The 22,872-nt window shown below is 32.1% G+C and overlaps 1 protein-coding gene across 13 annotated transcripts in view; it reads right to left on the minus strand.

The window, feature by feature from the left end:
* The window catches only part of LOC148617276 (uncharacterized), an 85,488-nt gene that overhangs the window by 53,342 nt on the left and 9,274 nt on the right, over positions 1 to 22,872 (minus strand). For 10 of the 13 annotated variants that reach the window (XM_088584836.1, XM_088584838.1, XM_088584832.1 and 7 more), the window contains exons 3-10: positions 10,400 to 10,483; positions 10,025 to 10,060; positions 7,976 to 8,107; positions 7,314 to 7,387; positions 6,319 to 6,445; positions 5,063 to 5,176; positions 3,517 to 3,663; positions 2,411 to 2,494 (exon numbers count right to left, since the gene is read on the minus strand). In XM_088584836.1, the coding sequence (XP_088440962.1) occupies positions 2,411 to 2,494; positions 3,517 to 3,663; positions 5,063 to 5,176; positions 6,319 to 6,445; positions 7,314 to 7,387; positions 7,976 to 8,107; positions 10,025 to 10,060; positions 10,400 to 10,483 (798 nt within the window). The remainder of the gene's footprint in view (positions 1 to 2,410; positions 2,495 to 3,516; positions 3,664 to 5,062; positions 5,177 to 6,318; positions 6,446 to 7,313; positions 7,388 to 7,975; positions 8,108 to 10,024; positions 10,061 to 10,399; positions 10,484 to 22,872) is intronic. The other 3 variants (XM_088584841.1, XM_088584839.1, XM_088584840.1) reach the window with 1 other exon arrangement.

Genomic DNA, 22,872 nt, shown 5'->3' on the forward strand with positions numbered 1-22,872 from the left:
ATCAATCCTGCCATCTCCATGTAAAGCAATTATACATTACTACCACTAAAGTCATGAAATATACATAGCAAGGTAAGATATACCCCTGTCATGGGAATTTTTTTTTCATGGGAGCACATTATGTCAACATTTTAATTCGAGATCCTTTCTGAAATCTGTAGTATATGATATTATGCAGTAGATCAATTTAAACTCGGGTGGCAGAATTTCAAGGATGGGGTACTTAAAGGGTTTTAAAGTGCCATTAACCAAAGCCATTTTCTTTTTCATGAGTAAAATATGAATTTTTTCAAAAAGAAATGAACTTGTAGTTCATACTTCATAAAGCAGTTTCAAATATGAACTTAATTAGATATTTAAAAAGATAATCATTCATAAAAGACCTTAACACTTCCATTGATTAAATGAAATAAAATACATCCTTCTAGCACTAATAATTTAAAAACTCTGAACAAACAATAGACTGAATAACTATCAATGAACTGTATTTTATCAACCAAGGTATTTTTACAGCTTTAAACTCGTAGAGGAGACCAGTAACAATATTTATCTCAAATAACAATAGAATTGCATGGTTGACTGAGTTCAATATTTAGTACTATATTAATATTTGCTCATGTTATACACGGAATTATTAATATTTATGTCTGATCGTAAGTTTTAATTGATTTAATATTTGACAATTCTAAACTGGGGACTTTAACCCAGGTAAAACACAAGATTAGCTATAGCCTTGAACAGGAACCTCAAGAATCAAATAGACACTAATAACTCAATTGTTGAAAACTATCTAAAAACGAAGTTTTAAGTTTATTAAGCAAGGTATACTCCAGCAGATACGAGAAGTTGATACCCCACAGCACCCACATATCTGTTAACCCTCCCACATGAGGGGGAGACATCCTTAAAATCAATGAAAAAATTAGAATCTCTCACATAAAAATGATTAAAATTACTATATTTTCTGTGAAAATATTTGCCTATAAATAAAAAATCTCCTACATGAAACAGTGTCAATTGGGGAAACACCTCCCACATGAAACTGTGTCAATCGAGGAAAAATCTCCTACATGAAACAGTGTCAATTGGGGAAAAATTTCCCACATGAATTGTCCCAAAAAGTTAACAACTATGCAACCAAATGCCCAATCAAAATAAAATCACACAAATCAATCAATCCCTCCATTGGAGCAAAATAAATGCAACAAAATTTAGATGAATGGAAAAAGGACAAAGCGATTCGAAGATACCATCTGCTCAGATGTACACAACTAATTTTTTTATGATTTCAGAAATACTAAGACATGAAACTGTTTTTCAATAACAAATAAATGAATGTCTGTGGTCAACAATATTTGTAGTTTCAGAAAAGTTGTTTTTTTTATGAAAAAATAATCATTTATCTTATCTCTTACATTAAAGGGAATAAAATTTCCTTGTTTATATGAACATGAAATTCCAAGAAGTACTGTATAACAGAGATAATACAGTAAACAAAAAAGAGAAAAAAAATCCCCCCAAAATAAATAAAAAATTTGAAGTCATGAGTCAGCATAGACGGATAATAGTACTATCAATTAAAAACAATACAATCATGATTAAGAGCTGTTGGCTGTTGACAATAAATCAAAATTCAATTAAAAATTAAATGTGTCAAATAATTCTTAAGATTTTTTTATACAAAAAAACCCTTTCATGCTAATCTTCTAAGCAGGTTCAGTTTGTACTTCCGCAGGGTGAATGTTACATTTTCTCCAAATTTTTCACAACGAACTGTTATATTTCTTGGCCAAAGAACCAACTGAGTTTACTCAGAAAATTAATACTAAAGAATCTATTTCCATTAGATAAGAAATATGTTGCTTAAATTTACTTATTTTAACAGATAATGGGTCTGTTGAGAAACAGCATTAAAAGGGAGACAACTGAAAAAGGATTTGATGTAAAATTCATTGCATCTCATCTATTTAAACAACATTTAAGTAGCAGTATTTATAAAAATCAGACAGGAGGCAATTCATTCATGCCAAAAACCTACAAACTTGACTTTTAATTCCTATTCAGAATCAGTTAAAGATCACATAATCAGTAATAGTTTTTCATTTGGGTTTTTGAGATCAAATTCATACAGATTGTACATGAAATAGGCACTGTGCAAGAGTAAACATTCCTGATTTTGTTTGATTTGGTTGAATTTAATGGAAGATGAAAGTGTGATTTTCTAAAAAGTACAGATCTGAATATGGAAAGGACAACTGTTACATAAAAATATAGCATATGTAGATTGAAAAAGCATTGTTTGTTCAGTTGGTTTTTCTTCACCATGAATCACTTCAATATGGGCAGTGCATGAATTTTGTATGGACTGGTACTTAAATATCCGAAATTTTAAAATGATTAAGCAGCTTACCTCCTGACTAGCTTGTGTGTATCTATCTTTATATTGCTGGACATCTAACTTCAATTGTCTAGTTGTTTCTTCTATCCTGGCAAGCTGAAATCGATCAATGTCTTGTTCACACAAATAGGCTAATTCTTAAGCATCTAATTCAGAACTTATGACAAGAAAAAGCTTCATATCTTTAACTAGACATACAAATACCATTCACAATACAGACTCAAATTTTCCAACTAAACACATGTGGTTTATATCAATTCAAGCTGTGTGAAAAAGAAATTAAGGTTTGAAAATCTCATAACCAACAATATAAATGAATCTACAAAGCTATACATGGCATATTATGTAATTCTTCTCATTAGCAAACAGGAAATGTAGAATTATTTTTAGATCCTAGAGGAATGGATAATTGGAAAGACAGACAAAATTGGATACAGTATACTGGTAGGTGGTACTTCAATTAGGAGCAAAACATGTCATTACTTCTAAGAATTTAAGTGTCAGTCCCTGTAAGAATCAGGCAGTGGGTAAAACATAATATGAAGAAACCCATCATTTTGGTAGTGTAATTTGACTATTTGCACCATCTGAATCAAGGAAAACAGACAAGACTTTTCATATCTTGCTGGACCATTGAGTTTCAATATTATTGAAAATGAACATTTCAAGGGCAGGTAATTCTGTCAAAAACCTGTTTTTTCTAACATTCTATTGAAAAATTTCTGAGCAAAGCCACTGATGCAGAGATTAAATAGTGTTATTTTCAAATAGAGAAAGCATCCTAGAGTGATATTTTATTGTTAGGGTTTTTTGACGTGCATGTTTCTGATTTTTCCCATTTTGCCTGATTCTTACAAACACTTACACTAAGGAAATTCTTCTGAAACATATGTTCTATGTACATGAATATACAGATTAAACAAAGTAAAGCACAATTTTGGCTCAAATATGGATGTGGAACCAACTGTGTAAATTAACCACTATTCTACAACTAACTGAGCAGTTAATATCTACTATAACATTACTTATCTGAGTGTCTTAATTAATATATAAAATTCAATCTATCAGCATTTCTGAGGAAAACTAGCAAACTAAAGCATTGGATGTTTCAAATTTACCTCTGCTGTTGAGGTGCGGTTTTTATCCTGAAGCATTTTAACTGTCTGTTGTCCTGCTCCAATCTCTGCCTCCCTTCGAGAGACCTGACTGTGGAGGTCACTCAGTTGTGATTGAAGGGATGCTATCTTGCGTTCACGATTTGTCACCTGACAGCCAGAGATGAAGCAGAATGAGAGTTGATACAATCACCAGATTGGTAGTCATTGTTGTCTATATTGAAGAGTGTCATGCCTTATTAAGCATGCACAGATCACAGGGATTACAGGAAAATAAACCATTTTGTATTTCACAAAGAATATCAATTCTTTTCAAATTTTACATTTTTTTATTACAGCTAGATTTGCACATGCCAAATTAGAATATGTATGTACATACATTGTGTAGGGATAAATGTTTAGCTCCAATCTCTGCCCCCCCTCCTCACCCTCCTTCGAAAGATCTGATTATGGAGGTCTCTCAGTTGTGATTAATAGGATGCTATCTGGCGTTCATGATACCATGACAGCAAAAATATCAAGGATTTTCCTGCTTTTACCCTTTTTTCACAATTTAATCTGAGCATGCCAAAATTGAATATATATATATGTACATACAATGCATAGGATTAGAAATTTAATTGTAGAAAGTTTTTCATTCTGTAGATTTAATTATTATAAAGTATAACACCATGTGTCAGTGCAAGACCTCTCTAATGTAAACAACAATGACCAATTAAGGAGGTAGACCTTGGGTAAGGGAAACAACCCTTACAAATCATCCGAACGTTTTTATTCAGCATTTTACATCAGTCATGATTAATTTCATTCTGTGTCAAATGAACGCTTGATAGCCTTTGGTGAAATTGAATATGATACAAACATATCACTGACGTCATGAGTTATGTCCCTTACCCTAGGTCTGCTTCCTTAAGCATTAACTATAAAAGCTATACACAAATAAACAATATTTTAAGATTATAAGCAAACACAGACACCAACATATCAAGCTCTTGTTTCCAAAGCAGTTATTAACCTCATTCCCAAACCTTCACACGTAACTGTATACTTTATGAATATTGTCATTAATTGTCATTATGATATATGTACCTTTACGACAAGTTATATAGTTAGCTTCAGGAGATGGAGTTGGTCTTCCTTTGATTCAATGACATTCACCTGATAAACTTCCTAATGAGTGAACTAGACAATTGCCAAACTTTCTATCAAACTTAGAATAAAAATACCTATGAAATGATAGAATGTTGAAATCTCCAAATTAAACATCCAGTTCAGGTTACTACCTAAGACATTTCATCAGGTAGTGGTCATTCACCAAATGGAAGACTAACTCTATTCCCTGAAGTTAAATATTTTATTTGCTGTAACTCGGTATTGTGCAAAAACGATAAATGTAATATGTATTGAGTAATAGAATCTTGCTTATTATGAAGTGCTGAACCCTATGATATTCATTTGTATGATAAAATGATTAAACTAAAATGATTCTGATTTCATTTAAAATATTTTTCTTTAATAAAAAATCCTCTCTGGATGAGTTTTGACTTACATCAGCAACGAGATCTTCAGATTTCTGCTCTGCCCTTCTGAGATCATTTTTTAATTGCATGATTGTGAAGTCTCGTTCTGCAATTTGTCGAAATGGGTCTTTGTCACCACTCTTCTACAAAGAATAAGAAATTGTAGACTTGAAGCAATAAGAATCAAGGAAAGACAACAGAAGCAAAGAAGAAAGAATAGGATGACAAAACGTGTGACATTTGGTAAATTAATCAAAAGTCTCAGGTCTGGTCTAGCAATACTATTTTAAAAACACTTTTAAATACAGCCAAACCTGTCTAAACCAAATCCTTTGGGACTTGGGTTTTGTTTAGAATGTTGTTTGGCTCTTAAGTGTTCAAAATATATTTAAACTGTTATATAAATAGTTAAAATGTCTGGTTTCATAGATTTTCTGATTTTTTAAGGGTTTTGTTTAGACAAGCTTCACTGTATAAATGGCTGATCAGATTATAAAGGTTTCATGATGAATAAAATAGTTGACAATCTTCTCAAACTTGAGAAACTTAACAAGTTTTGTGTTGCCTGGAATTGATATACCAGAGTAAAAAATACCATCAGATACAGAAACTAACTGAATGATAAAACAAGATTTTTTTAGTGCACAATGTATCCATCTGTTGAATTGCCTGACAAACAGAGCATAATGACATCATTCTTAAATCACAGGGAAGGAACACAGAATAGTGACACCATTACAGGAAAGAAACACTCCAGGGTGAATAATAAAACACATCACATTATTTTTCCTAGTAGTAGTAGGGTCTTTAATGCGTTGACTAATCTTATCTTTCCTAAATATTGTTTTTATTACTGATAATCAGAAATGGTTCATTTCCAGGTAAAAAGAAACTTATCATATCCCAACCAATGTCAGAATGAATAATTTTTGACTGAAGCAAGCAGTTAGAATACACAGGTTTAAAATGCATAGAAATTATTATGAAAGGTCTTTGGGAGTTTTTTTTCGGGAAGTTTCCAGGTTATACTGGTTTCAGCTTAGACAGATTTACTGTTTCAGTTGGGTTCAACTAGACAGTTTTCAATGTTTAAGCTGGGTTCTGTTCAGACAGTTTTCAATGTTTCAACTGGGTTCAGCTCAGATTTCACGGTTTCAGATGGATTCAACTCAGACAGATTTCACTGTTTCAATTGGATTCAGCTAAGAAAGATTTCACTGTTTCAGTTGAGTTCAGCTATGACAGATTTCACTGTAAAACCTTTCCCTATTATTTGATATTTTACCTCATCTTGTGAAGTTCTAACTGATTGATGCAGTGTTTTCTGTAATGATTCTATCTGTTCTTCCTTCCTTCGTAACTTCTCATTCAGTTCTCTTATCCTTTCTTCAAAAGCACCTTCAGAACTTTTACTGAAATTATATCGAAAATTTTTCAATATATTCAAAAAATGATTTTTTATATTTCCATATATTATATGATTATAATATGGATGAACTTAAGCCTTGTCCACTGTATGATTTGTTATTTCTGATTTTTGTAGTATGCAACATCCCGGAACACATGTTCCAATTTGATTGGATACTTCAAAAGTTTGATTATCCATGACAATTTGCATAGGAAAAAGAGCACTGCTCTAATGTATATGACATATCGTAACAACAACAAAATAATGTATACACGGTATGACAAATCTCAACTCTATTATATTACTCGCTGTAAGAACTAGTTATCATTGAAATGGAATCCATTTCTGTGGGCCACGCTGTGGCAATCAAGCCATATATATGAATTTAATTTAGATGATCAACCCACATGCCAAATATCAAAAGCCCACATTGAAAGACAAAAAAGTTACAGGTCAGACACGAGTTAGTCAGTGAAAAACAGGAATTTGACCTTGAGGTCAAAGTTCAAGGTCATAGGCCAATATCCATGGTATGCGACACATTGTCTTTAGGTGATCAACCAATATGCTATATATAAAAAGCCCACATTGAAAGATAAAAAAGTTATAGCGCAGGCATGAGTTTGTCAGTAAAAACAGGAATTTGACCTTTAGATCAAAGTTCACCTCATAGGCCAACATCCATGGTATGCGACACATCATCTTTAGGTGATCTAACCACATGCAAAATATCAAAAGCCAAAAAGTTACAGCCCAGACACGATTTGTTATGGATGGATGGATGCACACACAGATGGAATGATCACTATAGGGCAGCTGCCATTTTTAGTGGCAGGGCCCTAATTAAGTTTAAAATACTCTCATGTACTTACATTCCTGCCAATTGCTCATGGAGGGATCCAAAGACTTGATCCATAGACAGTTCTCGAAAGTTTACATTTATTGTCTGAAATAGAATATCATCTCATTTTAGTGATAAATCACAGGCTATATTTGACAACAAAACCTCTGATGACAAATCACAGATTAGATTTTACAACAAAGCCAATGATGAATTTTTTTTCTTTATTTCAAAAGCATGTTTTGTTTCAGCAATTTCAGATTAAAAAGGAATTAAAAAAAATTTATAGAGACTGTAAGTTTATTTTAATTTATTAATACTACATGCTGTACACATGTACCAAATACCTTATCCTCCCATCTAATAGAAGCTGAAAATTCTGTTACAGAAAAGTGTAATAGATAGACAAACTGACTGACAAATAGGCAAGACCATTTAGTGTGGGTACAAGATAGTGCTAATTCTGTTTACAGTACTTAAGTTCTGCTGTCAAAATAAAACAGCAGAGTTAACTACGGGAGAAAACACTTGGTATTTTAAAAAAAATCAGGATCTATCCAAAAAAAAATCTACGATAGACTAGAGTAAAAAACATACAGGAAGAAAAAATCCAGGACACCAAATATGATCGTAACCCCTCCCCATAGAAATCAAATGGTTGCTCCCTATAAAAGTTTAACTTTGCGTCATTACCTCCCACCTGCCAGTTGACCTAGCAGTACTAATGACAGAGATCAGCTGATTGATATCATGATTAAGGTTGGAATTCTCGTCTCGTAGTCTACTCAAATTTTCTTCCTGTCTTTGAAGACGCTCCTGCATTTCCTAAAAAAATTACACAAATTGGAAATTTTAATGTCGTTTACTGTGAAAAATTGGACCGCAGCAGAATATCATAAATAATGTATGTACCCAGAAAATCAAGATAGTTACAATTAACACTGAGTTGAGATATTTTTCTTTGGTTTGTCTAAATTTTTGAAAGAAAATTTTTTTGCCAAATTTTTTAAAAAGTCTGCAATGTGGCATCTCAGTTGTTGATCCAGGAGAAAGATTTCTTTTTCTTCTATTCTTTTATTTTTAAGTTTCAATATAAAAAAAAATCCCCAGTAGATAAATCAGAAACACTTCAAATGTACTACATGTACTTAACAGTTATATAATTTTCATATCATTTCACAATAGTGTATTACTTCTCCTTGAAAGAGAAGAGTTCCTACTTTTCCTGTCGAGACATATCAACAACACACAAAATTTAAATCATTTTTAACCCCATTTGCATGCATGCATGCTTATTCAACTTTCTACTTTTATTCGCCACCATATGGGTAAAGAACTTGATCACAATAACAGAGTGATTACACAGGAACTCTTTTGTTATATTGATTCTATTTACAAGATTAACAATTTAAATGAGTAGAATAACTTAAAACGTGGTCATAGATAAACTTCTTAACCAAGACTTAGAATTTATTAGGGCTATTTACAACATAGTTATCTTTCCATTTAATGCCCTGTTGACTGTGGATATTTTACAACTACAGACAAATATGGAATCCAAAACTAATCACCCACACAGCAAAAATTCCCAAATGCATTCGTTTCATTCGTTAATTAAACAATGCAAGCTGAAGTTTCTAGTCAAATACACAACATGCTAAAATACCCTGAACAGGTATCTAAAAAAATAACTCTCATCCATAGCATGATGTAAAATGATGGAAGTATGAACATTTTTGTTTCAATGTTAAAGCCTTTAGTGTCAAAGTTTAATGGCCTGACCTAGGTTTCATACAACATCTCAAATTGAAATTTTTCTTTGAATTCACATATGAGGCTATGCCTAGAAAATTCTTGGTTTGCTTATAACCTACTCACAATTTTGGTGGTTGTAGGAATGTGGGCCTGAAAAGAGGCCATAAAGACCTTACTTTAAAAGGAATGTACTTAAACTACAATAAAGTACATGATCTCATGAAGTATTTGAAAGTAACTCAATGTGAGATGTTTTGTGAATCTGAGTTTTCTTCAGCAACATGCATGACATGAGTATATGGATACAGTACGATATTGGCAAATCATTTATGCTGATAATGTGATGAGTTTGTGCTTCTTATTATTTAACACAAGATTCTGTCTTGGTTCGCAGGTTTGTTGTTGTAAACAGAAATTTGTTTTGTTAATATTTTGATCATTTCAAATTTTCATTATTTAACACTTTCAACACTGAGTTACTAATTTTGCAGACCCTTAAGTACAAAATTATTTTCCATGTGCAGATGCCCAGGATGGAATTAGTTTTTTTACTTTTTCAAAAAATTTTGCTTAAGAGAGAAAAAAAATCATATGCTATTGAACATGAGCTACTTAGGCTATAATAATAATCAATGTGATTCTAAAATACAACAACAGAAGACATATGCAAAGTGAGTTAATATTTTATATTTGATGAGACTTCTACAGTGAGTACTTTAGTTAACTTCAGGGAAAAGAGTTTGGCTTCCCATGGTTAAACGACCAATTATTCCAGATGAAATGTCTTCTTTGGTATTATAATCAAAATTTGAAAGTAAGTTTAAATCTCATCAATTTTCCAGTTAACAATCTAAGGCTGTTCACCAAGGAATTCCAACTTTATTCACTGAAGTTAACTATTTTACTCACTGTAATTAATGATACTCTGTGTTTTGTCAGTTCATGTTTGTTAAGGACATGCAATAATGTACAGCATTATTTCTTCACCTTATAAGGGGACCATACAATATTACTGCTACTTCCCTGGATATAACAATACAAGACACTAGTAATATTACATGAAGAAACCAGGAAACATTTTCATAATTTGCAAAATATTTGAAAATAGTGAATAAAATTTTGTGAAAATGTGCTGAAGAGCAAGAACACTAGCTCACATAGCAAACAGCAATAAAACTGTAAAGCTTGTTGACATCCAGCTTGACAAATGAGTTGCTTTGACAAAAATGTACAGCAACATAAAAGAGTTGAAATTAAACAATGCAAACTTCCAATGTTCAGATCTATAATGGCTACAAAAGAAGAACAAGTTCTGATTGTCAAAACCAACAATCACTTATTTGTATGCAATTATCAACGTACCTCAAACATAGTTTCCGCCCTTGTTTTCTCTATGGTCAGAGCTCTAAGTTCTCGTTCCAAATCCCTTGCTTTGTTGGCATATTCCTATAAAGAAAAAAGAAAAAAAAATAAATTTACTAATACCTCATTTATTCCTCCAACATGGTATATAGACAAGAGGCTCACGTGAGCCTGTATCGCTCACCTGGTTTAATTACTTGCTAAATATTTCATATAATTTTGCGTAAATTTACAAGGAATTTTCCTTAGATGAAGATTTTCTTGCAATTTAAAGCATTGGTAAACAGGAATTATTGCATGGGACAGGTTGGAAAGGGGACATAATGCATAGTTTGCAACCCCAACATACTAAAATCTGGAACCAGGCCTTTAAAAATGCAGAAATTGCCATTGTTTTGCGGAATCCATGAAATTTCTGCAAAACACAGCGTTTCTTAGCCTCCAACATGATTACTTTGCTAAAAAACTAATCTTATTAAACTAGATATTTCACATCCAGTTTTGTATGGAAATATAGTTTACAAGGCACATAAATGCAAACAATGTCCATCAAATCTTAAGAATTATTTAAATAGACTGATTCATAAAGGATATAAATTCGACATTGTTGTCAGATCATTAAATCTTGTCTTTGTAGGAAAAAATATTGATACTCTTATTAGATCATTACATTATAACTTAATCATTCATATTTTAGCATTTTAGTCATTGCACAACTTCTTGCTAGACCAACATAGTCTATGATGTTGCAGTTCTAAATCCTTTGGAAGTTTTGTAACTGATATTTTTTGTGTTGGGAGGCTTGAAGATTTGTCATCCTTATTTGTGTCCTGAGCTTGCTTTCAGTAACTGCGAGCATTCATTGTTTATACCTCATTTGTTTGTCTTCTATGTTATTGTTAATAATTGTTGAGATACTTTTCTAATGAATTGGATGTATTTCAGGTTGATTTTTACTGTGTGTCTAACTTTGTATTTATTTAGCCTTTGACCGTATAGAGGGGGAGGGTTTGGATCCAACAAAACTAGTTTAACCCCGCTGCATATTGTTTGCGCCAGTCCCAAGGCAGGAAATATAGTCACTGGCATGTAGTTGTCTTTTTTTAAAACATTTTAGTTTCTTACCATAAATGATATAGTATTGAGGAAGGGCCGGACCTTTTTTGGGATGCTGGGATCAGAGGTTTTTAAGCTCAGGATTTTGGGATTTCTGAGAATTAAGCCCGGGATTTCGGGAAATAAATCCACCGGGAATCGGGATTTTAGCAGTTTTTAAGTTCCTTTGTTGTTCGGGATTTCGGGATTTAGTAAAAATAAAGTCGGGATTCCGGGATCAGACCCCCTCCAGCCCCCCCTCAGTATTGTGTTCACTGATTTATCCACTTTGTTTTTATTGGGGCAATTTAGAGCTTGCTACATGGAGGAAATTTCCCACTTGTTGAAGATCATGTGGCGACCTCTAGATGTATATTTTCTCGAGCGGAAACTTTGGTTAAGTTAAGATCCACAGTGGCAGCCATTTTGAAATGGCAAAAGAATCACAAGCTTTCATCTCCTCATGCCAACGATCATTTGTTTCCAGTTTTGTTTCATTTGGTCAAGCGGTTTCCGAGAAAAAGATTTTTACATGTTTTTCCCATAGGGTCCAATGTTAAACTAAGATCCTCGGTGGCAGCCATCTTGAATTTCTGATCGCCACCAAAATCACAAACTTTCATCCCCTCATATCAGTGAACATTTAATAGTGTCAAGTTTTGTTTAATTTGGTCAAGTGGTTTCCGAGAAGAAGATTTTTACATGTTTCTCCCATAGGGTCCAATGTTAAACTAAGATCCTCGGTGGCGGCCATCTTGAATTTCCGATCGGCACCAAAATCACAAACTTTCATCCCCTCATACCTGTGAACATTTGTGTCAAGTTTGGTTTTATTTGGCCCTGTGGTTTCAGAGAAGAAGATTGAAATGTAAAAGTTTACGGACGGACGACGGACGGACGGACGACGGACGCCAAGTGATGGCAAAAGCTCACATGGCCTTTGGCCAAGTGAGCTAACAAAAATTATATTCATTTTAAAAACTGGCATTACCATCACTTCTGTTTCAGCCCTAGATTCAGATGATGCATAAGAGTGCCATTTAGTCAGACGTGTCAGCCAGGTCTTTGATGAAGAAACTGACCTAAAATTTCCACTTTATGTAATCAAACCCAAAATATCAGTAAATTAAGTTAATATCACATCTTAGCTTCCACATAGTAAGTAGAAACAATAACATTGCACCTGAGCTGTGATGTCTATTTATTTATACCATGATAGTTTTCACCTTGAAGGTCTTAATTCAAATGAATTGTATTGTGTATATTTCTAAGATTAATCAATATCCTCTTCATATACAATTTATCAGGAAAATATTTCTATGGACAAAACAACTGTTGGATGCCTCATTCTATGACATGATCGAAATGTTCAGGTAAATGCTATTTCAGAATATCATAGGAACTGGATAGAAACCATCTAATCTTTATAAGATCTCCTTAAAGATCATTCCAATGGCAATTCTGAAAATTTCATGGGGCCAATTTCAGCTAGATATTAGTACAAATAGCCTATAGTTTGCAAGGGACATCAAGGGAACCAGGAATTGAACAATAATAAAAAGAAATCCAGAAATAATAACCAGTCAAAGATAATAAACACACAACAATGAAAGTGAAATAACAAAAACAACACCGACATAAAAACAAAAGTAAATGAGCACACTAAAATAACTGGGTACATAGACCAGGTGCACTCAGGTAAATAGCATCCTATGCTTTTCCAGAAACACCCATCAAATTACTATAAAATGACAAAAAGAGGAAAACTATGACAATGTCAACATATTCTCATATATCATAATATGGAATATCCATCTACACCATGAGAGCTAACATGTAGACAGTGTCATGATCCACAAGTTCATGATGACAACCATAAAATTTGTGAAGTGATGATTTTATTCTTTTAGCAACATAACCCTTTTCCAGAAGCCTAACTGCAAGGAACAAACCATTTGATGGGAGATCACATTCCTGGTTCAGCTAGAATGAACCATTAAATAGAAACTAATAGTTTAATTTATACCTGTGATCATTTAGATACAGGATCAAACATCAAACTGTCATAACTCATCAAAGAAAACAGACATGATGTCTTATTTCAAAAACAAAGATCTCACATGCCTAACCAGGCATGCTGTTGTTTGCCTGACCAAGTCAAAGATATTGCCTAATTAAAACGAGACCACAAGGAATTACTTGCATGACAATAACAATGAAAAAAGTATCTGTGTAATAGATAAGGTGGAATCAGCAACAATCAACGCCCATCTTCAGATTTTCCCTGATGCCTTTGTTTTCCTTAGATCATGGGTAGTTTTGGTGACTTTTTGAATACTGGAGTTATCTATTTTTCTGTGACTTTCATTTTCACATTAGAAAGACTTGAAGAAGGAAAAAACTCTGAAATACTTAATCTTATATCTGACAAAAACTAATTTCTGCATTTTCGTCGAAATTATGATACCAGCGAAAACTAGTTTCATAATATACAATGGTTTCATGTTTTTATGACAGAATACATGTACTATGCATCATATTTTATGCCAAAGAAACAAGATGAGATCAACACGAAACCAAAACCTGATTAGACGGATTGCCGAAACAAAGATAGTGGCCTAAACGAAAGGGGCTGACAGCTGATACCGGTACACAAAATGTACTTTAGCTGACATAGACAAATTTTATAGACAAAGATTATAGTACTTAGAGTACTTTATTGGGCAATTTAAATAATTTGTCACTCATTGAAATGGTAATAAAAATGACAGGATTTTTTAAAATAAAACCAACATGACTCAATACAGGGAGATAAAAACTACTGGTTAAAATTTCAACTTTGACCCAACAATAACATTCCAAAACATGCCATTCAATCATATTCATAGTACTATGTCAACATTTTAACCTGTACTTACTGAAAATAAAATTTTATTTTATCAATGTGCTGACATAAATATAAAGCTACTAAATACTATATAATCAATTTTAAATGTGCACTTACAAATGTATATACTGATATGCACTTTTCCTACACAGGAAAGATCTTAATCTACTCACTTCTGAAATTATTTCATGTACCATCCCACAAGTACCTAATGCATGAGGTAATACTGCAGTAGTAGATCCAGATATCATATTAGGGGGCACTTACCAGCCTGAGGGGATGGGGTACTTCATTTCCAGTTTTCTTATCTAATTAACCAAGTTCTCCTAACATAAAAGGGGGCTCTATTGGATCTACCTATGTACTGATACATTGCCTCATTAAATCATAGCTCTAGGTTACAAAACCAGTGTTGTTCAATGTCTATTATCTGTGACAAATGAAGGGGCTTACTTTTCACCACTTTGCCACAATCTATGCAAAAAAAACCAAAAAAACAAAACTGCTCTTTTGCTAAAAAATTCCAGCACAACTTCAAACTTATCTGGACAATAGGGTCTGTTACAGCCTGATAAATACATATGTGTGGAACTATACTTTATGTGAACCTTCTCATAATATTTTCAAATACATTCTCAAAATTTAAAAAAGAACACAAATTTTGAGTACCATTTACATAATATGTAAACACTGTTTTTCAGCAGACATAAAGAATGATTCAAGAACATTCAACATGGACAATGATTTCCTCCAATAATTACAAAATAATTGTACATTAAACCTGGGCAAATATTAAATCTTTATCAATTTGATATTGTCAAACCATTTAAATATATCAATCAGCTTTTTAAATTATAATGACAGGTATTATAAAGCTACTTAGACATTAAAAGTATTTATCAATAAATATTAAATGAAATTTGAGTACTTTTCAAAACAAGTTTAAATTTGTACCAATACCATTCACTGCTTAATTGTCTGTGAAATTGAAGTCTTCATGACCCTGTGCAAAAGGTAAAATTTTTACAGGTGCAATTTTTAACTAGCACACAGTGTACTGTATACTATTGACAGCACAACAGTAAATGCTTACTTGCAAAATTGCTTAGGAGCACAAATTACTATGGTTTTTCTGGGTTCTGTCAAGCCATGAATCCATATTCCAAATGTAATGTATAATTTCAGTGAAACGTTCGGGCAGCTTTTTTTACCCTTACAGTATATCATATACCATGTTGAGTTTCAGAACGACTAGCAGTGATAGCATGGTTATTTTAAAGGTTGTTTTTACTGATACTGCTAAAGGTCATTGTGCTAAAGGAATCCTTAAAAAGACCAGACTGTACAAACCAATTAGACAGTTTATTAAAGTTCTGAAAAAAAAAACATTTGATAAAGTACATCAATGGAGCCAGGATTTGAATGATAGTCAAAAAGAAGATATTCCAGGAATAACAAATAGACAAATAAAACAGACACAAACAAACCAAAATAACATGTCCATAGAAACAACAGTAAATGAGTAAAACACTGGCTCTTCATAAGACTGGATTCATTACAACAACTGTAAGGTTAGGGTCTTCTGCTTCTCTAGAAACACCACAGAGTTGGTAAAAAAAATGTCATGACCAGGGTAGAAGACTGAGAAACTATGACAAGGTGAACAAACTTTTAACCAGAGAAGGAAGCAAGCCTAAATTATATTGGAAATACCATCCATGCTTCTATTTAAAACGTTTCAAATATAATACCAAGGTATAAAAATTTTTAAATAGAATATAAATTACACAAAATCCTTTTTTATATCTGTAATATATGCACCACAATGAACATGATACAATAACTTACATATCTGATTATAAGTTCACACAAATCCTGAATTGAATGTTTTCCCATGACTTTTTCCATACTGTCTTAGAAATCATGCTTAGATATTATTTCATACTTTACTCTTATCATAATTACCATAATTTATTAATATATGATATATAAATTACCTGTTTACAATTTTGCGTTTTTGTTAAAAGACTGAATGATATTCTAAGGGGGCCTCCAGTGACAGCAATTTTTTTCTGCATAATCAACAAACTTTACAAACGAAAAGGCTACCCAAACCGAGCCCCATGGATTCACATTCTGTTTCACATTTTATTGGATATGCCATATCTATTTTTAAGAAGGAATCACTTCTGGGTTATGAATGTAATGATTTGCAATTTAAATTTATTTTTTTTTTCAGGTCCCAATGTCTACTGCCAAAAAACCAAAAACTAAATCATTAAGAAAAATACCTATATGGAAGTGGCTGGGAAAGAAATTTTGTGACGAGGCCATTTTCAGGGTTTTTCAAAGATATTCACATTCTGAAAGGGCCATTTGTTAAGAAACCATACAATTTAATTCTGGATTGAGGACCTTTTCCAGCCAGACAAATGGCCACTTGCCGTCCAACCCCTGTATGGTAGTAAATTGAAACACTATGAAGTTACAAAAATTGAAAACCCTTAATCATTCTGAAATTTGTTAAAAAATCTTGCATCTAAAACAATCAAAGTTCCGCAAACACATATGCATTGACCATCACACTGACAAGATACTACTGAAGCATTACAGTCTATCAAAAGTAACCAAGAAAGAGTATGTATCACCTGTCAGACTGACATTTCAATATGTTAAAAACATGTCCACATAAGACCAACACACTGAACAGCACAGTAAACAAACCATACCAGAACAAAATGAAATAGATATTGAATAACACCAAGCAACGATGATCTATAACAACTATCCATTGTACAGGCGACTATCGATATACTGTCCTACTGTTACAGTCCTGCCCTCCCCATTGTGTCATGATATTTGCACAATCTCTTCTCACTAAGATACAATAGAGTCATGTGTGTAATAATCATATAATATAAAATAGTTCAATGCAGAACTTCGTTCTTTTGGAACTTTCAGGGGAAGTAATAAGGTTCATCCTATCATAACCTTTAGTCTAGTCAGAGGTTTTGTCTTCTCCCATTTTAAGCCAGTTTTCAAAACTGTCTGTGACTATTTAATCAATGCTAAGTAATTCACTTCTGAAAGAGGCTGTCCACCATTTTACATTTTTTCTACTTTTTTCTACAGATATCTTGAGAGAAACTGATTCTTCCTCAGCCTATCTTGAACTATTTTTCCACTCTCTATGGTAAAATTTAGATTTTATACTTGTTGAAGCTCACAAATTGAAAATCCAAATTTTAACATGTTGAGTGGAAAAGTAATTTACATCACTCATTACAATAAAAAAATCTACATCAATCAGTTAAGAAATAAGCTCACATAGTCATACATGTACCACATGTACAGTGAAGAAAAGTGAAATAACCAAAAGTCCTGTAAAAGGAGGGTATCAAAATGGGGAAAAGTGCGTTTAAGAGTAGATAAATGGACAAAACTACAAGAACTAACCAGAAAGACAAAAATATACACAGCACATATCCATCAAATAACCAGGAATGGGGTCAAGTGCTTCAAAAGAGTGAGCAGTTTTGAAATTTCAGATGCAGATGCAGGGTATCAGAGTACATTTGTCTTGTCATTTTCTAAGTTACCATAGCTAGAAGAAAACATGTATCTGTTAGTGACCGAACCTCTGGCTTTCATTCATAAACCCTGAAACTCCTCAAAATTAGACAGATTTATAAACATATTCAGCAAAAAGTCAGAAAAATGAATGCTTATCAAACAACATAATTTTGACCTCTTTATTCTGAGATTAGTAACAGTTGTTTATCATATGGCCAACTGGAAACCTTTTTATTCATGCCATAATGGGTGTTTGTAAGATATATTTAAGTGCAAGCATAAATTTTGAGTTAACAAGACATTTAAATCATTTCATGATTCAATAAAATTCAAACTCTCATAAACATTCACAGATACATTTAAAATCCCCAGTTACCATGTTAGTCCAATAATGCACTGATGATTATAACCCCATCCAGACAAGTGTAATAAAATAAAAATCTGGTACAAATTTCAATTTCAAGCCAATATCAAAACCCACAACCTTGTTGTCCATTGTCCAACCACAAAAGGGGATGAATTTTATAGCATATCAATATCTTTGTAGATCAAACTTTAAATCTACCTTATAAAGTGTAACATCATTAAGAAAGACCAACCATAACTGACAATTTTAAAAGTGTGACTGATAGTAAAGTGATAAAGGTGTTTGTATAAATATTCAGGTTTTATAGCTATACTTGTTGGAAAGTTAATTTGCATTGAGTCACAAAAATCATGGAGTCCATGAATATTTGATTTTGCATGTGAAAAACCCATTAAGTTCAATCTGAAAAACATGTTTTGTTGATGAATCAATTATTTTTCTGATTTTCTAATACATTTTATACTGACAAATTCATCAAAAGGAACATACTTTAATTCTATTCCAATTAATTTCTTCTTATATTTCTATACTGCAAATGTACTAGTATACAATGCAGATATAAAACACATACCAACAAATGTACTAGTACACAATGCTGATATAAAAGACATACCAACAAATGTACTAGTGCACAATGCTGATATAAAAGACATACCAACAAATGTACTAATACACAATGCAGATATTAGATATATCAACAAATGTACTAGTATACAATGCAGATATAAAACATATACCAACAAATGTACTAATACACAATGCAGATATAAAAGACATACCAACAAATGTGCTAGTAAACAATGCAGATATAAGATATATCAACAAATGTACTAGTGCACAATGCTGATATAAAACACATACCAACAAATGTACTAGTACACAATGCTGATGTAAAAGACATACCAACATATGTGCTAGTAAACAATGCAGATATAAAATACATATCAACAAATGTGCTAGTAGATATAAAAATTATATCAACAAATGAATCATAGAGTATAAAATTTGTTTCTGTTCAACAATCACATACTGTCAATTTTAAAGGAACACAAACAAACTAGAGATACTGTGAGCAATACCCCCTTCTCAAGAGGAATTTAATGTTAAATGTAAGTCCTTAGGTTCAATTTTCTCCATTCGGAGTACTGTGGACAATAGTCACATTCTTTGCTGCCCATCTACATTTTGTACATACATGTACGATGCCCTATCTTCCTATAAAATTTCATCAAAATCCCTCAATGATTTTAGAGTAGTTGCACATACAAGGAAAGTGGACAAACAAGCAGACTGGCTGGTGATTCTTGTATATCAGTACATGTACTCCAAACCAGGTGATATAAAAACAAATCAACAAGCAGACTGGCTGGTGATTCCTATATACCAGTACATGTACTCCAAACCAGGTGGTATAAAAACAAATCAACAAGAAGAAACACAGATTTACAAAGATTTTATAACTTGAAATCTCAGGGTTTAGAAAATCATTTTTTATGAAGAAACCAAACATTTTCTGAATATAAGTTCATTTATTTCAAAACAACCAACAATTCCCAGAAGAGGAAACACAAAACCATGTATATTTCATGAAAATAAATTCTTCTTATCCAAACAGAGAAGTACATTTTTTGTAGAACAAACAAGTGCATCCTTTAGAGTACCCCAGCAGGCCAACCCTTAAATTGTTAGTCTTTAAATATTTAAGAATGCTACATAATAAATTTTACTTGAAACAGAATATTCTAAAAGCTACTATACACATTTTTTCAATTAATATTGTACATTTACCTTCCTGTTTAAAGTTGGAATTTTTTTTTCAAATATGCCCTGAAAAAACTAGTTAGTTACACTAGTTGATGTCTGCACATGTATAAACATTCCACATTAGTTATATTTTTATTCATATGAAGGGGGAAGCAGACTTACATCATTTTAAAAATCTGATCTTTTTTTTGGCTTTGCTCTATATATGTAAAAGAAAATACCAACTCATTTTCAACACGCACCCCCCACCACAAAAAAAAAAGAATAACCATAAAAATGTGGAAAATGAGATACCCATAAAAATAACCATTTATACAATAAAAATATCCTGGAGGGTATTAAAATATATTTGTGTACAACATTTAAGGCAGAAAAAATTATATATATATATTTCCAGCTACTCTATCTACCCTAGATTTTGTGCCTACCTTACAGAAATCTTTGCTATTTTTTTAAGTCCAGATTGTTTCTTCATTAACTCAATGAAAACTGTTTTTGAAAAATAAAAAATTTCTCTACCTGCCATCTTTGTTCTGGCTGGTAGCAGGAAACAAGATTATTTTTTTTTGGCCTGATTAATATTCTTTGAAAATGTTTCTATCAACAATGACCACTGCACCTTTAATCTCGCATGCATGTTGTAATAAAAAGTGGATTAAATATTTAAATTCAATACTGTTTTTGTTGTGTGCTTACATGTAAACTTGTATAAAGAGGGAAATTATATCTTGCTTATACAAGTTTACAAAAAGGTAAACTTAATGAATAAGACCTAGTGACAAAATAAAAATAAAATAAAGAGAAACTGAAGTCAGGTTACTTATTCATATTGCAATATTGCTTACTTGAAGCAGTAAAGGACCATATGCTCTGTCACATTACATGTACACATACATTTTAGTGATTAAATAATTCTGTGTTTTATAAAAAATAAACAGGTAAAATTTTAATCCACGATTCAAAGCAGGTTTCGTCAATTTCGTACTACCAGAAGAATTTACTGCAGTTCCTTCATGAAAAAGACAAGTCAGTCAACATATTTCATCACCGCACAATGAAATTAAAATCCATTTCAGAGAAACCAGATAACCCATCAACAAGACAAACAGACAACCATAACAACAGTCTACACAGACAAGTTTTAGTTTTTCTTGCAAAGGTTTAATTAGGAATAAGTAAATATTTGGCATCCTGACCCATTCCCAATGCACAGGAAAAATTATCATTCATTTGTTTTGTAAGGAGAAGACATGAAACATTTAAATGATGACTCTTGCAATCCTCAATATCTCTACATATTCAAGTAACATTTTCTTATTTTGTATACTGTAATAATTTTTGAAAAAAATAAAATTATTTACAGCAAAATACACTCATTTTGTATGTACTACCAGCACAGTAGACAACTTACAGTATTAGCAGCCTCAACAGGGTCCTTCCATGTAACTTTCTTGCTGGACAGTGGGCTCCTAGGACTATGGTGTGGACTATGAGACATGTAATCCCTCCCTCTATCCATACTTGTGAAAAAATTGAATATCCCAGGAAAAAGTCACAAAATATTAAAATTCCAAAATCACTTCATATCTATTTAATCAAGCAACCTACTAATCCAAATAAATATTTACATAAATAAATTCATAAATTTACGATTCCACGATTCCACTTAATGGCTTTGAATAGAGATAAATTAATTCCACTCTATTGATTTATCTATTTCTAATAATTCACTAATTACACACATAGATTAAAAACATTTACATTTATGCTGGACTATCATTGACTCTGAACACATATATGACCTGACTAATCCTATAGAAAAAGAATTTACATCCTTTGAATGCAGAACAAAAGGTTAAGTAAAGGTATTCTAAAGTTTGTTGATAAATACATGAAATTATCCATACATTTATCTACGGTCTGTCAACCGAGGCGGGAAGTCTGAACGTGTAACGGACAACATGCTCTCACATGCTCGGCCTACCATCTACCTGAGTTTTACCTGGCCGATTCAAATATTCAATCTCGTTAGGATTTTTAAGTCATTGTTTGGAAACAGTTCTTGTGTTTCTATAATCTTATCCTTTTTACATCTTTTTGGTTTTTTTTCTTAAAAGATCAATATCTAATTTTAAAGAAAGAAGTTTAACACAGTGAAGGAACCGATGTTTGACACCCTAATCTGTAAAATAAGTGATCCATGAAATAGCTATCATTATTTCAAAATCAATTTAGGTATTATATAATTATAGAATGAAGGTCTTCTAAAACAATACATTTGGAATGTACAAGTGAACATAAAATCGGAACTAACATGTTACTAGAAATAAAACCTTTTTTTTATCATGTGCAGTGTACATGTACATTTATTCAAAATTGGAAGTACATGTATTTATTTTGCATACTTGTATGCATACTTTTGTAAAGAGTTTTATAGAAATTCTTTTAAACTTTGTTATGCATATTTTACTTAATTAAAATTAAAACAATACACAAATATAAAACTCTAAATACTAAAATGAATAAATTCAAATTTTTTTCATATTTCTTAATGTTACAATTGCAATCAAATCCAATACATGTATATTGAAGTTTTCAGTAACACAAAGACCTTTTTGAAGTATCAATTTAGCATGTCACAAAAATTACTATTTATAAGATAAGTAACACAGCACCCTACCCTAGGTACACAAAATAAGTTTTAAATAAAAGTTGAAATTACTTTAAAGGATCGGTTGCTAATAAAAACCTTTTTGTGCTTTTTGTAACTTCATATATACAAACGTG

Source organism: Perna viridis, chromosome 5, assembly GCF_037379345.1.
Source record: "Perna viridis isolate PV_CMFRI_1.1 ecotype Kerala chromosome 5, ASM3737934v1, whole genome shotgun sequence".
In the NCBI taxonomy this organism is placed as follows: domain Eukaryota; kingdom Metazoa; phylum Mollusca; class Bivalvia; order Mytilida; family Mytilidae; genus Perna; species Perna viridis.